Raw genomic sequence first — 18,917 nt, 5'->3', positions numbered from 1 at the left:
TAAATTCATCTTTAATAACTATATGTTGGTAATAAAGACAAATACAGCAAGGAATTTACTAATATATACATATACTCATCACTATATTTTTACTAGAACAATTATTTCTATAAATAATCAACAGTAACTACAAACTTTATGGTCTTAGTAGTTACTTTGATTGTTAATACTTACATTAACAAAATTATACTTTGTGGCATATATAAAAAAATAAGCATGGTAAGGAGAACTTAAGTCCCATAAGTAAAATATTATGAAATAATTAAACATACAAAAAATTATTCTTGATACATATTATGAATACAACTATCTCTTCTTTAAGTAAAATTGCAGTGTTGGAATGAATGTTGGAATCAAGTTATATATCTTCTGAATTCTGTGCAAAAAATGATCTATGCTGTAAGAAAATAGAGGGATTTTATTACACATATTTTCTTAACATTTCGTAAAGATACACAACATTTTAACATGCACTTATGTTATTTGTAAATTTGATTTAAGTTATTATTTTCTACTTCTCATCTTTACAATGATGAGGATGAAGAATTAACTGATGCTGATGAAATCAAGGATGGGCTAAACACATCCATGCCTTGACCAGGCCTCAAACCTGGGACCTCTGGCTTCCTAGAACATTGTGTTGATCACTCTGCAACGGAGGGTGGCTGACCAAAAATATCAGATTTGTGTGATAGTGTCCAGAATATATTAAAGTATACTACAGACTGGATGTTATATTTACATATACAGGGTGACTGGTAATTTGATGTATTCCCTGAAAGGGGTTACAGTAGAGACAATTTGCAATAAATTTGACCATATGATACCCCGTCCGAAAATTAGTAGTTTTCGAGATAATCGAATTTCAATTATTATTTTTAAAAAATGACAATTTTCCACATAAAAAGATGAATTGAGAAATAACTGCTCATTGTATGGAACTTATTTCAGCATTTTCTGATAGCTAACAAATAAGTGGTTTGTTAAAAAAAAAGTTTTCCCAAATAACAATCACATGTAAGTAACGGGTGGGTCTAAACTTACAAGTGATGATAAAGAAATGCTCTCTTAGTTTACTTGGCAACGTATTAATAACAAAAATGGTATGACACGAAGCGTACAAATTACTTAACTTACTTCCTTGTGACATCTGCTATCCAACAAGGTACAAATGTTGCTAACATTCACATTTGTGTATAAGAAATAATACTTCATTCATCTTCATGTGAATGGAATCAATGAACAATACAATTAAAGAACATTACACGTCTTGCTCAAAGTGGGCACCTCCGTTACGAATGCAGGCACGCAGGTTTTATGGACATTTGGTCTCCTAACTCGTGATGTGATGGTGTCCTTGATGTGTTGACCAGCTGTTAAGATTCTCTCCCTGAGCTCTTCTTGCGAGTTTACCGGTGTCTTGTCATGTGGCTCCAAATGTAAAAGTCGGAAGGCGTCAAATCGATCGGGGTATCGAGCTGGGCAGTCATCATGCTGATCAATCATGTCAGGTCTTGTAGCTAGAGGCACATCCTCCAACATTGCCATTCCGTTCCTCAAAAAATGTTCATAAATGATGCCATTTAAGATTTAGGGCAGGAAAAATGGCTCGATCAAATGATTGTTGATTACCCCCATCCATACTTCTGCGTGGGCGTGCAACAGTGGCTGGATGAAAATTACCCAAAGAAATGGATTGGCCGAGGTGGCCCGATTCCCTGGCCGGCTCGATCCCCCGATTTGAAGCCTTGCGACTTTTACATTTGGAGCCACATGACAAGACACCGGTAAACTCGCAAGAAGAGCTCAGGGAGAGGATCTTAACAGCTGGTCAACACATCAAGGACACCATCACATCACGAGTTAAGAGACCAAATGTCCATAAAAACCTGCGTGCCTGCATTCGTAACGGAGGTGCCCACTTTGAGCAAGACGTGTAATGTTCTTTAATTGTATTGTTCATTGATTCCATTCACATGAAGATGAATGAAGTATTATTTCTTATACACAAATGTGAATGTTAGCAACATTTGTACCTTGTTGGATAGCAGATGTCACAAGGAAGTAATTTAAGTAATTTGTACGCTTCGTGTCATACCATTTTTGTTATTAATACGTTGCCAAGTAAACTAAGAGAGCATTTCTTTATCATCACTTGTAAGTTTAGACCCACCCTTTACTTACATGTGATTGTTATTTGGGAAAACTTTTTTTTTAACAAACCACTTATTTGTTAGCTATCAGAAAATGCTGAAATAAGTTCCATACAATGAGCAGTTATTTCTCAATTCATCTTTTTATGTGGAAAATTGTCATTTTTTAAAAAAACAATTGAAATTCGATTATCTCGAAAACTACTAATTTTCGGACGGGGTATCATATGGTCAAATTTATTGCAAATTGTCTCTACTGTAACCCCTTTCAGGGAATACATCAAATTACCAGTCACCCTGTATAATAACAAAGTTAACCCTAGAACAGTAATCCTTACTGGGAGGAACGTGTTAACTAACCTATCATAAATTTTACGATAGTTCTGTATGTTTCCTGTATCCACAAAACTAGTTATGATTTCCAAAAATGACTATTTTATTCATATGTAGTATTGCAAGTCTAAAAATATAATTTCCTCATTTTCTCATTAACTTTTATATTTTTATTTACAATTGTTCTTACTTAACACGGTCTGGAAATGCAAAATTTAGGGTCTAAAATAAAACATCAGAAAGTTTATTTTAAAAAATTTAAAAAAATTCAAATTAATCTACTTCTTTGCAATAATTAAAGTGCAAAAATATACAAAATGTAAAATATTTTTATAATTATCAATTAGATTTTAAATTCAAAACACAATTAAAAGAAATTATGTCCAACTGTAATTTGTTTTTATAAGTCTTTATTTTCATTTTATCAGCACCGGACCTCCATAACTATGAATGATTTACTGATTTTGTTTATTTAATGTTATTTTTATTAATTAAGTCTTGCGCCTGGACTCACAGTGCTAACAAAACCCCATAGAATGCAATAGTAAAATATACGTAGTCACTAACCCCTTGTGAAATTTACAACACCACCCCCCACACCCATCAAGACAGTAGTTTGGTATAGACTCTTTCTAAGATAGTTAGGAAGGTACATGGAAGGTATTGTCCAGGAAAGAAATATTTGTTCAAAGCAGCAAGTTTTGACAATCAAGCTCATAAAAATTACAACAGGTTAGTCGTCTAGGGTTAAAAAAAAACTTCATAGAATGTTGATCACTAAACTAAACCTAAAACGAACAGCCTTGTTACTAGTGGCAGTGAGTCACTGAAATTTAACATGGATTAAATATTTATTCATATGACAAGTGAAGTAACATGCATAAAATTGGTAAAATTTTATTCAAAATGAGAATCTTAAAAAAAATCATTTTTCTCTTTGATGATGTGAAAGATTTTTGGGAAGGGACTGCACACGGTCTCTCACAGAGCCAAATGGTGAGCACTCTTGTCTTTAATGTAAGTGGTCTCAGGTTCAACCTCTTGTAGAAGCCCCAAAATTTTGGTGCCAACCCTACATCATGAGGACAATTGGGGAGCTGATTGGAAAGAAGAAGTACCAGGCTTTGGCCTCAAAAGCCAGAAAACAGCAGTGATGGGTCTCAATGCACTGGCTGTGCTTCACCCAATGTAAAAGTCTGGTTCTCAGAGCGCTGTATTGCCATGGAGTTTAGACTGAGAACAAAATCTTGGAAAAGAAATAAAAAACAAATAAATCAATAAACTAAGGTTGTGATGCTGCGCGTTAGTACAATGCAGTGATTACCTAAATTTCTTCCAGAACCAAAAACTAACAAGAGAGGGAGAGAGAGACTAAGGCCAGCCACACACTGGATCCAATATGCTATGATGCGATGAGTCATTCTTGTCACAAATCGTCTCAAAGAAAATTTAACATTAGTCTCTTATGAGAGGCCACACACCGGGACTTAAGTCACCTTGCAACGAATTGCAACAGAACAATCTGTCCATGTGTTAATACATTCTTTTCAGTTACAGACCTCTAACTACAGATTGGAAACGGGGACAATTAGCCCTTGTGGCTCCTGCAAGAAACATCACCACAGTGCAAGGTAGCAAGCAGTATATACATATGTTGATTCAATTCAATACATACACATCATTATATTGATATATTTTCTGCTGTAAACAGTTATAATGATACCCGTAACTCAATTTATAAAAGACAGACTTAGACCTACTCCTTACATGGACGAAATCTGCAATCAGGTTTTAGGTAATGAACAAAATGACTCCTTGTTTCATATCGCATTGTGTCTCATTGTGTTTCCTTTCATTGTGTCCCATCATGATTCATTGCATTGTGTAACGTCAGACAGGTACGTAGCCAGAGGGAGGGCTAAGAGGGCTGAAGCCCCCCCCAAAATCCTACAAATATCTAATTTAAATGTTGTTTTTATTGTTATTAACAGAAATAAAGTTATAACCACAGTAAAAACTGCATCACACAGAAAAACGTTTAGTGTATAATAGAGGAACCAGGTTATATATTTATATTCTACCATTTATTAATAATAGTAAATGGATCCACAGCTTCCAAAACATACAGTTTCTTTGTGAGAGGTCACAGAATACAAACTTTATGAGTAAAATTTACCAGTAAGCCTTTTTTTTCAACGATTGTGTAAAATTTAATAACAAAATACAATAACTGTGATTTTCAGTACAATAACTGAAAAAATATAAGAAAAATAATGTTAGATATTCACTGATACAGTGGATTGAGTAGTAAAGTCTTTCCATTTATGTAAACAAAAAATTGGATTGAAATTGGTATATTTTAATAACTTATAATAATTATTATCATAAAATAACTATTATTATTGTCATTATTATTTGTACTAACCAAGTTTTATTTATGGTCTGACCCCCCTCTAAAAATATTTTTGGCCACGCCTGTGCTGATAAGGGATTACCCCCCCAAATAAAATTCTGGCCACGGGCCTGGCGTCAGATCATCGAGTGTGCAGCTAGCCTAAGAGGGAGGCAGAGAGAGAGAGAGAGAGAGAGAGAGAGAGAAATATATGGTGCATTTGTTCTTACTCACCTTACGAATAATATCCATGATCACTTTCTTACTGCTGTTACTGTCTTCAGCACGTGACAAATGCTTCATTAACTTAGAAAAGCATTGGTCATAAATACTTAAGCTGGCTCGCTTTGTTTGAATTAAAATGAGTTGGGATTCCTTCAGACATTTGTATCTCTTACTGCTATGCAGTGACGTTTGAAGATCAACCCATTTTTCAAAACACAAAACAAATTCAGGACAGAAATCGTATTCTGGATGTGTCACTACATAAACATGGACTACCCTGCACATCCAGGGGTGAAGTGCAATTTGATATATAGTATCATCATTGTAGTTGGAGGTGATATAGTTGAATACATTGAATAAACATTTCCAAGATGCAATTTCTACTTCTGGAAAACCCTGTAAAAGTCAAAGGATATTAATTAACTTTATATATAGGGTGTTCCAATAAGAATGACATGATTTTACAATGAAATAAAATAAAAACTATTTCAGATACAACCAAACTTTTTATATTATTTTGAAGCATAGTTTATTACATTATGTTTTGAATAGCACATCATTTAAGTGTCCACCTCGACTTCGTGCACAGTAAATTCAATGAATCCAATTTTTGATGACTTCGTGCAATAACTCGGGCCTAATGTCATGAATGCAGCATTTGATGTTCAATCTTAATGCATCAAGGGTTTGTGGTCTGTTTGCATAGACTATAGATTTCAAATAACTCCACAAAAAGCAATCTAAAGGAGTTAAATCATAACTTCTTGGAGGCCAACTAAGTTGCATTTCTTGAAATTATCCTTTTACCAAACTATTCTTGCATTACATCGATAGTGGCATTAGCACCATCTTGTTGGAACCACATGTCCTCCAAATCAATTTAATCTAAATTTGGCCACAAAATATCTGTTAACATGAATCGGTACCACTCACCAGTTACTGCATTTCCTTCCTCATTTTGAAAAAAAAATGGTCCGATGATGCCACCATGCCATAAACCACACCATAGTGACCTTTTACGGATGCAATCAGATGCAAGGGCTTCTCGTAAATCTCTTTTGGATTGTTTTCCCACCAAAAACAACAATTTTGTTTGTTAACATATCCACTTAACCAGAAATGAGCTTCATCTGAGAAGATAATTTTTTGCCCAAAATTATGATCTGTTTCAAGTTCAATATTTTCATATATTTTCATAAAATTTTTGGATAATAACCAAATGTTCTTGAAGCGTGTATTTAGCCATGATGAATTGTCACAGTATACTAAACACAAATGATAACTAGTGACAGTTATAACATTTGAAGCATAGTTGCCAGTTCATTTCAAAATCATATTATTCTTATTGGAAAACCCTTTTATATCTGTTTTAAAGTTTGTCACTGGTGAATATTGTACCAATATAAAAGCTTAAGTAACATACATTTATAATCTGTCATTATCACATAGATATTATATTGATGCTAACTGTTATTTATAATTATACTTTAATTTTATTTATTGTCCAAATCTAACACAAATAATAATGAGCTACAAGGAATATTAAAAATAATATCAGAAATCACATAGAAATGTGTGAAAAGTGATGTTAATAGATACAACAACAAAACAACAACAATAATAATATCTCATAAATAAATTTACCCAGTAGTACGAAAATTAAGGAAGAAGTATAATATTATTATTAGAGACCAGATTTTAAAGGAAATTCCTTTTTCTTATTTTTCAACATGGATCATGGAATAAATAACAACAGGTTGATAATTATCTTCCACCAACAGGATTACATGGTTTTGACTTCTCTCCTTTTCGGCCGGTTCAAATCCGGGAACTTTTCTAACGGTGGAAGCGGCCCCGGCGCCTACCCAGCGTCGAATAACATGGGTACCTGGGGGAAACCCTGGGGGGTAAAGGCGGTCAGGGGCGTGATGCTGATCACATCACCCCCACTCACGACCGGATCAAGAAAGTGTGGGGCGTTACACCCCACACTTTCTTGATCCGGTCGTGAGTGGGGGTGATGTGATCAGCACCACGCCCCTGACCACCTTTACCCCCCAAGTTTCCCCAGGTACCCATGTTATTTGACACTGGGTGGGCGCCGGGGCGGCTTCCATCGTTAGAAAAGTTCCCTTCGACTGCAGAGCCTAATACGGTCGGTAAATAAAAAACTAAAAACACATTGGTTTTCCCACTTTATAAACACTTGTTTTTCACCATAGGAATCGCATATCATTTTTAAAAGTTCTTATGCATGCATTTACATTTCCACACAACAGAAGAATTAGAACAAACAACTGGCCGACTTTCACTTCCATGATTTCACACAAGTGAAGCAAACAAGTTTGCATTGTGGAGTCCTATGTGCTGCAGAATCAAATGTTAATTTAATTGGTACATTTGAACTGCACTACATGATATCACTTTTGAGAAGACCATACTTCAAGCCTGCTTTATGAACCTTTCAGATACAGCCTCAGTGTACTCATGATATCACCTTCAACAGTCCCAGGTTTGAATCTTGCTGTGGGCCAACATGTTGCATTGTGAGGGGTCACTTCATTAATTTTATGTAATCCACATAATAATGATTAGACTTATGAGGCAAAAAGTAACAAAATACATAAAAAATGGAAACACAAATGCAAGACATACCTTTACACAGAGCATTTGCAGCTGATTATATAGAGATTGGATGAAACCTGACGTGATGATGTACGATCCATGTGAAAATCTTAGCCTGAGGAAGGAGCATTTCATCTTGTTTTCGAAGAGGACTCTCAACAATTGCAGAACTCCAATTGTTGCTTCATGGTTTCCACTTCTGAGGGTTTTCAGAAGCATTACTGCCTCTATAGTGATGGAAGACTCAGGCTGAAATAAGGGATTAACTTCAACAACGAACATATATATTGTGAGATCAGGCCTGTAGCCAGAATTTTTTTTGCGAGGGGCTCATCCTTTATAAGCAGTCGCTATCTAAAAGTGAAGTTAGAAGCCCTGAAGATGAATTTTCAGCATATTACAGCTTTATACAAGATGTTTAATCCTACTAAAGGAGTAAAATAAATTACCACTATACACATTTGTAGGATTTCTAGGAGCAGTTAAACATGTTAAATGAGTTATGATCATTGCCCGTTCCACAAGCCCGTCGTGAAGATGGTGAAGTTTGTTATGAAGTTCCTTAAGTCAATTTTCGTGTGAGGCATAAAGTTCATTCTCGCATGAAATGCACGGACTGGGAGGCTGAATCAGTGAAAACATCTGCATGGACATGCATGATGGCTTCAAACTGCACAAGTTCAGAAAATATAGTATTATTTGAACAGAGGGCGATATGAAGGAACATGCACAAGATGAGGGTGCCTTAACTGTTCTTAAAAGTTAATTTAAATGATCATGGATGTCTTCAGCCGAGTTTATTTTTATCAGAAGGCCATGCCTTCTGCTGAACTCCATGTGGAAACTTTCTAAAGAAAACACTGTGACTGACGCTTTCACCTAGAGGATTCCTTAAGTCTGCACAGTAACTAGTTTCACTAGGTTCACGAGGCCAGTTATTTTCATTCAATTAATTTGTTTCGTTAAGACTTAAGGAACATGCCAAAAATAGAGTGTTATGAGACCAGATGTAGCTTTCATCACTGCATGCTAAGATTGAGTACTGATAATTTGTGATAATTATCATAAGAATTAGAATTTCAGTTTTCTTGCATTAAACTTTATTTAGTGAAATTATAAGTAATAAAATCCCTAAATAGTCAAATAGATTAGATTAGACCTGTTTGCAGGCTACATACATTGCTTTGCCACTGCAAATCACCCTCCTGGGAACCTCTTCCTACTCCACCCCTGTATTATATTAGGTCATGTGACACTAATGCATATCGAGATGACTATAATGCCAACATAACTTCAAAATTTTATTCACTTTATTTTATTTATAAACAAAATCTTTGTCACAAACCATTAGACTCTGTAACTGAGAGAAGACCCAAGTACAATTAATTACATATTGTGTCAAATCAGATTGGGCTCCCATGTTGCCGATTGGTTAGCACTTTTGCCTTCGGTACAATTAGTCCAAGGTTTGACCTTGGTGGGAGCTCATAAATTATAGTGTTAACCAAGCATCGTGAGAGCAATTGGAGATCTATTTGAAAAGAAGTAGTGAACTCTGGTATAGAAAGTGTGTGAAGGGCTGTGATGAGAAAAGATTATCTCTGCACATGACCCAATGGAAAGCCACTTGGCAGGCCATCACCCTCAAAGGGATGTTGTGCCACAGAACTTAGTGTGTTTAGTTTAATCAAATCCAAATGGCTGATATGGCATGATGCAAATGGAAAGTGTGTGACTTGTAACTATTAGGAATGTTATGTTTATAATATTAAATAAGCTAAACTTCACTCCATTACATGGTGCAACATCATTTTGAAGACCAGAGCTCTTGAAGTGGATAAGGTTATAGGACAAATTAAATTTCTAATTATTTCAATGGGGAAATTTTGGTGATATTGTTTCTAACCATAATTTAGTTTAATATAATCCATTTAATGTAATAAATTGTGTCGTCGGTGCATCAATTTTTTTCTGGTTTTCTTGCTAATAGTAGCTCCAAAACTGTCCTCATGATGCTGAACACCAACGTTATTAGGTCTGCGTAGTTATCAAGTGTGATACCACTGTCACACCAGAGGTGAGAATGCTAACCTTTCGGTTAAATGGGAGCTCTTTATAATCCTAAATAGTCAATAAAATGTACATTCCGCCCCCCCCCCCCCCACACACACACATATACATGTATAAAATAATTTGCCCACGCTACGAAGTCAGTGTTTCTACCTAGTAAGGCAAGGACATTTCACTGTTTTTGTGTCACTTCATCCATTTCATCAGTTTTTCATTCATCCATATTGTCGTACTTACCCGTAGAGGCACAAAAGCGACATAAAATAACTAAAATAGAAATAGATTTTCGGGTGGGATAAAATACAACCATCTAAAAATAGTAATGTAGTAATAGTAATAAAATAATAATGTTCTAGCACAATTGAGTATCGTTTGGCATAATTTCACAGTTCAAACAGCACTTTTCATGGCTGAGTGGAGTTCCACTCTACCTCTCCCCCCCATGTTCAAGTAAGATGAGCAGGAAACGTGTTTTTGAGCAGGCCGTTGAAGGTTCCATAGCAATAGTTTATTAAGGAATTCTCCCGAGAAATCAATAGGTCTAGCAACACTGACGTGTTTTTTCCTCAGTCTCAGTATCTCATTGTTCACGTTTGTATTACTGAGCTGAATCCTCGATCGTTTCATTATATACCTACACATTTTCCCTTCTTATTTTCTGCCTCATTTCATTCTTTATTCTCTCGCTCTGTTTCTCTTCTACAGGATGTTCCAGTTAGAATTATCCCGGCTCCGATCAACAGTTACATAGCAAGGATCATGAAAATAAATTAAGTGTGTATACTGATGACCTTGAGTACCTACCACGGTTCACGTTACAATGGACTATTCCACTTTACTGGTGCAATATAGCTGTTTTAAATTACTTACTTAAATGTACTTACCAGCGTGTGAATTAACGTGGAGGGGAATGCCGTAGATTCCTCCCCCCAAATATTATCCTCTGCAAAGAAAATTATTTTTATTCCTGCCAGGGACGTTTTTATCCCCCTCAAAGAAAATGGAATTGAAATGAAGTAGAGTCACTCGGCGGAATATGTCCAACTTTTTTTTTTTTTTTTTGACAGTTTATAGCTTCACGCAATGAAGAAGTGTCGCAATGAAAATGATGTCAAATGAAAGCTACATGTTTTGCTATTGTTACCTATAAGTTTTATTACTGTAAGTCTTATTGCAAAAGAACCATAGAAAAATGAAGACATGAATGACAATTTCGGCAAATCACCCTGTGTTCAGGGTAAAATGCCCACCCATTAGGGGTAAAATGCCCAATACAAGAAACAACTGTTGTAATACTTGACATGGCATATTTAAAGGAAAATAATACACAGCATTAACTGGAAGATTATTAACGTTTGTTTCGTAAACAGAACATCATTTGTACAGACAAGCATAGCGTTTCTAACAACATTTATTTTGAATTTATCATAGCTTCTTTTACTGTTTACATTTGGGAGAAAAAGCATTGCACTTTGGTTGGACACATGGACGTGAATTTGATACATATTTCATGCATCCACATACTACGTACAACGAATACACTGGATCCAGTCACATTGTAGTCCTTTCTTCTCCTAATAATGCCCATGGGCATATTGTACTTAATTTCTGTGGGCATATCACCCCACAGCTACAGGGAGAAAATTGTATCACTGGGTTGGCAACTCTGAGCACTATGCGGCAGTTTCACTTTGCAGATATGTTACATGGACTCTTGATCTTTACACTAAATATAATTCAGTTTCTTTCTCTCTTGGGAATATCATTGCACATTTTTAATACAGCAACGCCCAAAAAATTATTACATCAAAAATTGTCTTCTTATCTCATGAAATTAACCCTGGATGGTTTCAGATTCTTTTCACAAGCTCCAAACCTGCTGCCTCATCTCACCATGGAGGGCGCTTTCAAACAAGAGTCACAGTGTTGCCATAACATTAACGTTGCGCGAGATACAAGGGGATGGACATTTAACCCCGATTGGCATATTTCCCCGAGTGACTCTATATAATTTATTAACTGTGTAACAAACAATATATAATTTCTTAACTGTGTAACAAACAATATATAATTACTTAACTGTGTAACAAACAACTGAAAAATCGTGTATTCATTAACGGTCTAGTCATCAAAGATTTCCCTGCCGAAAAGTGTGCAGCCTTCTGGATTAAAGAAGGACACCATTCTGCAACTGACCAACCTCACCGAGTCGAGACAACAGCAAGCTGTTTCCCACTTCAGTTTTCAAGGCATGGTGTTGATATTTTACATGCAAGTGTTCTAAAGAAATTTGTAGATAGGTTAGATGTACATAGTTTGAACTTGGCAATATAAATGTGGTCAACTTTTCGGTGTTACGAGTTTGATAACTCCTTTTATAGATGAGTTTGGGGTTTTCTTTGAATGAAATAAACTAAGCATTTCAAAATTAGTGTAAATGTTATGGTAAGATGTTAAGACCGAGGTTAGAACAAGGTACTTAGTTTACCGACTGGTAACACAAACTTGCATACCCCCAAAATGCCCAGCTCCCGAAATAAGATGAGAAATATGCCACTGATTGGGCATCTGAGTAGAAAGCTTAATTCGCACCATATATTTTGCATTTTGTAGCAAATTACCAGTATGCGTGGACGATTAGTCTCTTCTTGGTTAAAGACAATGACCAAATTGTGTAGTTATATATATGAATAGCCTATTATGTGTTGAAACTTCGTACACCCAACGGCAAAAGAAATGGTAGGCGAATTGTCCACCACCATTTTCATTCAGTCTGTTTTCCACAATGTAATGATCATGAATTGAAATAAAAACGCCAATAGGCAGACGACATCTGCTTTGCATCAACAAAATTCCATTCCTTAAAACAACGCAGGATGTGGAATGAATAGCAATGCAAATAGTGATGGACAATTTGCCTACTATTATCATTGCCGTTGACTGTACGTATGAATTGTTAAAAATCCATGCACTAAATACTACATGCGCTTGCAACAATCTTAAGCAGCAAATAACTATATGTGTAAAATTAAACACTGTCTGCGAAGATATTGTTAGATTTGTTAATTGTGCAGGAAAAAATGTGTAATTTATGACATAACTAGTGCTCCTTTGTGTACATTAACAAATAGTTTTTTAACATGATTTTGAATTGTTAGTGAAAGCGTCCTTAGGTAAACTTGCTGCAGGAAGGAAGTTTATCTGTATCTGCATACGTAAGGGCAACAGAAGATAGGGTGAGTACACTGTATTATGTACTAGACACACAGACATTGGGTTTATAGTACTTTCTTGCAATTTTTAGAAGAACTGTTCCCACTCAGCACTGTTCAGAAGGTATTAAACCCAATATCCTTTGTAGCGACGAAGATTTGAATATTCTTTAACATCCATCACAGTGTGGGCTTCTTTGTTAGCTAAGGCAATTTCATTAACTATCTCTAATGGTGACTATCTTTTATTTCTCTATTGACCCAGGTTAGGCTAGAAATTTACTGTCGTATGGTTAAAAAAGCTTTTCAGTCTATTTCATAATGTCAGTGGTTTAGTAAGTATGACTTTCGGTGCTCTAATTGTTTTATCTGGCCTTAAAAACATGAAATTTTTACGTAAAAATAAAAAAATCTCTCGAAGTTTGAAGACGACCCTCATATACCAAGCCCTAAATACAACTCTTTTCTTTAATATATTGTGATGATGAGGCTTTCGAAGTAATAGTTGCTTTCCCTCTGTCATGCGGTATGTTCCACACTTCCTGAATTGAAATCTCCACATTGGATTAATCTGTGCACTTTGTGGTCAGTGGAGTGTGCTCTTCTGGCTAGCGAGTCTACCAACAGTGTGGAGCGTGAGCAAGAGTGTAAGCGATAGGTGCAGGGTTGAGATGACCTCAGCAGCTCACTTGTTGATTGGCTGCTTCTGGAGTCATGACTCTCTCCCAAGCTGCTAATGCACAACAGCCACAGATGTCACCAAATTAATCCCACCTTAATTTCTTTCTTCCTTGAAAGTAATATCATGAGGAGCTTGTGTTGAGAAGAAAGAAGTCCATCTCTTCTCATAATTAGAAAAGGGACCGAGACTGCTAACACAACGATTGATTGATTGATTTGGTTTATTATACTTCTCTCTTCTCACACTTTTGGCTAATCGCGAAGATGAGGATGAACGATATGATGAAATTCACTCACAAAGAACATCCACGCCCAGGCCGGGATTTGAAACCGTCTCCCACGGCGTCGTAGTGCGTTATGCTAACCACTCCATCACGAAGGTAGGTGCAAATCGAGCCAAGAACGAAATTAGACCCTTCGAGGAGAATAGAACGAAGGACAATAGCAGACTGAACTACTACTCCGAGTGGTTGGACAGTCACGGACACTTCTGGGTTGCAACAATGCAATGGAATCGGAGTCCAGAAGTGTCCATGTCTGTACATGAATCTGGGTTATTGTTTAACGTTAACCTGAAGGTAAACGGATGTGTCGAGACGAGAATGAGGACGGGGCAACCGTTTGCAACTCGAGAAGAGACGAGATGACCATCCTGATTCACGAGACGAGACGAGACGGCGATAAGTCTCATCTCATCTTGTATAGATGTCGCTCATGCCATTATGCCAGTCATAGTCACTGAAAGAAGAAAACCAAGACGAAGAGAAGAAGTAAGAAGAAAGTAGTATTTTAGTATTTTTATGACTGCCTAGTCAGGGCGTAATGGCATGTTTGTTTTGTCCTCTTTCTTTCGAATATCACCCAGGTGCTCTTCGATATAAACAGTCTCTGATACTACACAATACCATATGAACTATCCCAGGCCCGTAGATAGAATTGATCTCCAGGGGGGCTTTGTAAATCAAGTCCATTTTTTAAAAAAATAACATCTAGTTAATGAAGGTAAATTATGTATGCGGGGGGGGGGGGAGGGGGAGGTCTTAAAGTTACATAAAATTTATAAATATCATGCAAATACTGCATTTTTGTACATCTTGAAGTGTTAATTGACAGATACTGAAATCATCCCTTACACACTCCATACTACTTTAGATGATACAGATATTTATATCACACAAAAAATGCACAATATTCAATCACAAAGCCTCCCCTTCGTTCCCAAAAATTGGGAACTGTTGACCGTTGATGTAGATGGGAAGGGAATTTGCATGATGGCATCAAAGTCACAGATTTCTGTCTGTGAAGTCGCAACGCGAACATAGCTCCCCTATGAAAGAACTTACAAATACTTGAAGCTACTTAGGCTTCTGCTCATAAACAAGATGTCCATGTTCTGTAAATTTATCCTTAAAGTTGTGAGCTGACTACATTTCACTCCTCACTGCAAACAAATTATACTGGGTCGTTCTGAAACTAAAGGCTCCGGGTGCGTGATCGGGAGGCCATGTAAACCTAAACAAACATTTGCATATTTATTCCTAAGCATCTAGTAGACGCTGACGACTGAGAAGTGTGTTTTAAGTCTACTTTATGGTCAGATATGCTAATCGCGACTTCAAGTACAGTTTCATGTGGGTTCTGAACAACTATGCTATGTACAGTGGGATCCATGAGTATTACCATGCAAATTGTCCATCACCATGTTTGTGCACTTTATTTGACCCAATAAGAGCTTTAAGAATTAAAAAAAAAAGATGTTGACAACTTCTGCACAAGCATACATAAAAATTCGTCGCTTAAAAACACATAGAAAGTAAGAGAACAATTAATGAAAATAGTCATGGACAATTTGCACGGTAATGCTCATGGATCCCAATGTACCTCTACTGGGAATTAATCCCTGGGCCACATGATACAAGGCAACAGTGAACACAGAAACCATCTCACTCTGACGTGTAGAGTATTTAATACTCGTATTTAATTATTGTAGGACTGACACAGATTACAGCCCAAGAATTGAAAATTTATCACTTGCCAAAACATTAGTGTTTGAAGGTAATCAGCAGTAGCGGCTATTAAGGGGGGCGAGGTGGGCAGTCACCCCACTTTTGCAACTGGCACTATGCTAAATCTTATCTACAAAGGGAAATATACTGTCTTGCCACCCAGTTTTAGTCCCTTGTCCCCCCCCCCCCCCTTCGGTTTTGGAACCCAATCGCCACCACTGTAATCAGTTATGTATTTCGAGTAACTGTATCTACTAGTAGTTCCCAGTGTACATAAGTACATTACACCGTGCCACAGGCCCGTATCCAGGATTTTGTTGAGGGGTTGAGCAGACCATAGGCAAATTTTAAATAAATTTTCTCTCATATTATACGCTGCATATCTATCCATCTATCTATATATATATATCTATGTATGTATATGTATGTATGTATGTATGTATGTATGTATGTCGGGCTGTATAGGGGAGGGTGGGTAGAGAAATTTGCTCATTTTATTACGAAATGTTGAAGAACAGCATGTATGCAACCACGTGACAAATATTTGCAGTTGATTGACATTTGTTTCTGTCAGAGAGCGAAAAAAAATTGTATGAAAGGGGTAGACTACATGTGCGTATAATGCAAACAATTCAAATAGCCTACGAAAAGTAAAGTTCCTGACTTTTATATGTATTTTACATAACTGTGTGATCATTTATCATGCTAAAAAAATAAGCGTTACACTTCAACTTTGTAAGTTAATCAAATGAATCATGTTTGTTGAACATTTTTCTAAAATAAATGAAAAATAGAATGAAAGAGCCTTTTTATAAGATATATTAACCAAAAAGGAAGATAAAACAAAATGTGATTCCGATTACAAATTTTGCCAAGCAAGAATCATTTAATTCCCCTGACATTTCCAGGTTTTGAAAGCTTTTTTATTCTTAACATTTCCAATGACCTCAGTCCTAGCCTTGTTTTCCTGACTCCTCCAGTTGTCCAGGACTTTGGAGTCAGTGCGAACCATGTAAATAAATTATCTAAGGGAAAGGCTAAGTGACTTCACCCTGGCAGTGTGTCTGTTGGCTTAATATTGTTTCTACGATGTATTATCGCTTTTAGAATCTTATTCGACAGTAAAAATAAATGCCGCTGGCAACCAAGAAGCTATTAAATGGGGATGTGGGATAGAAAATGCCATTATCAATGGCTCATAGCATTGAATTTTTTGGCCTTGATGTCCTCTGCACACTGTGAAAGTTGTCTGTTGTACGGTCACACCACTGTGTATTTATGTTCAAGACAATTACAAGTAGAAAAGAAGAAAAGTTCCAGTAAAACAAATTCCGATTGACAGAATTTCATAAATACATAATAATGTACTTAATTTCTTGAGTGTTTTAGACAAATAACAATATATGTTAAAAGTACTTCAAGCAATTTTTTGCCCCAAAAATCTAGCAACGATTCTGCTGTGAAGTGGATTCTCCTATTTACATAATATAAATTTACCCTAACCCATTGAGTGGCAGAATGGACATCAGATGCAGAAAACCCCTGACGTTAGAAAGAGAAAACAAAGTTTTTTATCCTTCTGCTCAGTGGTGTCAAAAAGAGATCACAGACCTTGCGGTGCAGGTGGAGAGCTAAATGCCCCTTATATGGTTGGTTTTGTATTGCAGTCATTGAGGACCATTCTTCCATAATGTGAAGAGTATAGAAAATTCCTCTCTATTCTAATTATGTGAAACATTTGTGACCGAGCTGAGGCGAAAAGGTCGGGACATGGATTAAAAGGAATGGACTGTCCCAACTTATTCGGAACGTCTGATAGCCTTGCATCAATGGTTAACTAAAATAGTCCAATATGCAGACTGCAGACTTCTAGAGCCTGCCCCTGTCCAGAAACAACCTATTCATTTGTGCAAGGACAAAATCGAAATTCATGCAAAATTTGAAAAGCCATAAATGCAATTTTTGTAGGTTTTTATACATTCAAATTAAAAATTTTCATGGCTCGAGGGGGGGCATGGCCCCCCTGCCCCATTGGGTACGGGCCTACCGTGCCATGAAGGTGCATTTAAGGCAGGCACGGATCCAAGGGGAGGGCAATAATGGCGATCGCCCCTTCTAACTGCCACGCTTTTGGATATATTATTGTGTCTAAAACATTATTATTATTATTATTATTATTATTATAATTTTGATACACTTGGTTCGAACCCCCCCCCCGAAACACGAGTGTAGGTTAGAATTGGAAGGACGTGGGGGGGGAGAGAACCCCACACAGTGTAGTTCTCGTCTGTTTTTGTGATGTGATCATGCTCTGGCAGCCTTTACCCCCGGGTACTATTTTTTTTAGACTCTGTGAACCACAGAGCCAGTGCATGCAGAGACAGGGCTGAAAGAAAATCCAACCTTAGATCACCATCGAATCCGGGTCTCCAGCATGGCAGTCAGGTGCCTTATCGATTTTCTTTTTTATTAAAAGGAAAACTCCTAAGTGAAGTTTCCCCCACACAACAGCCTCATGTTAATTAAACTCAATTCTGTACTTTTCAGGACATAAAAATACAATCATTCATTTCTTAACAGGGATTCAAACCTGGCTAAGAAACGAAAAGCCATAATTTTCCATCCATATGACTTGGATCTTCAAGACTTAAAAATACTTCAAACCGAAGGGACGCGAGACACATGTCGCTTGGAATGAGGCAATCAGCAGCAACATTTCACACCGTAGCGGCACGATAAGACGTACAAACCTGCTTTGATTGAAATCCTCAAGCAACGCATTTTGCTTGACGCTTTGGTGTGGTATCACTATCATCGTCACCTCGAAGCGGCTTGGTAAGAAGGCCCCTCAGTTTTCTCCCCTTCTTTCTCCTGCATTCTGAGCTTGTTCATTAAACAGGCAGAATATTACGATTTGGCACACACATGAGATGTACAGGTACTATATGTTCCATCCCAGGAACCTCTGGAGCAAAGATGCGCATAATGGCAGAGAAGGGGAGAAAGCGAGTGGGCGGAACAAAGCAGTACATGCTCTGCAAAGACTGGTATACATTAACGACCGGCTGGCTTTGAAGACCACGGAGTGCGCCCACCAGCTGCAACAATCACATTCAATGCACAGTGTTGCCACACATGTATTCTATGCCACCTTGTCCCTCCCCGCACTAGCACCTTCCCACAGTCTCCACATTGAAGTTGCAAAGTACGGCAAAAGCGT

General features: G+C 37.0%; 1 protein-coding gene across 1 annotated transcript in view; it reads right to left on the bottom strand.

The window, feature by feature from the left end:
- Positions 1–209: 209 nt before the first annotated feature.
- LOC145999204 (meiosis inhibitor protein 1-like) overlaps positions 210–18,917 on the bottom strand; it is a 242,625-nt gene continuing 223,917 nt past the window's right edge. Inside the window, exons 20-22 of the mRNA XM_083136137.1 lie at positions 7,759–7,977; positions 5,113–5,499; positions 210–397 (exon numbers count right to left, since the gene is read on the bottom strand). Coding sequence (XP_082992263.1) covers positions 359–397; positions 5,113–5,499; positions 7,759–7,977 — 645 coding nt within the window. The 3' untranslated portion in view covers positions 210–358. The remainder of the gene's footprint in view (positions 398–5,112; positions 5,500–7,758; positions 7,978–18,917) is intronic.

Source organism: Lepisma saccharinum, chromosome 15 (assembly GCF_977018435.1).
Source record: "Lepisma saccharinum chromosome 15, izLepSacc3.1, whole genome shotgun sequence".
NCBI classification, from domain to species: Eukaryota; Metazoa; Arthropoda; class Insecta; order Zygentoma; family Lepismatidae; genus Lepisma; species Lepisma saccharinum.
The sequence above is the reverse complement of the archived record's forward strand: the minus strand, read 5'-3'. Positions and strand labels throughout refer to the sequence as shown.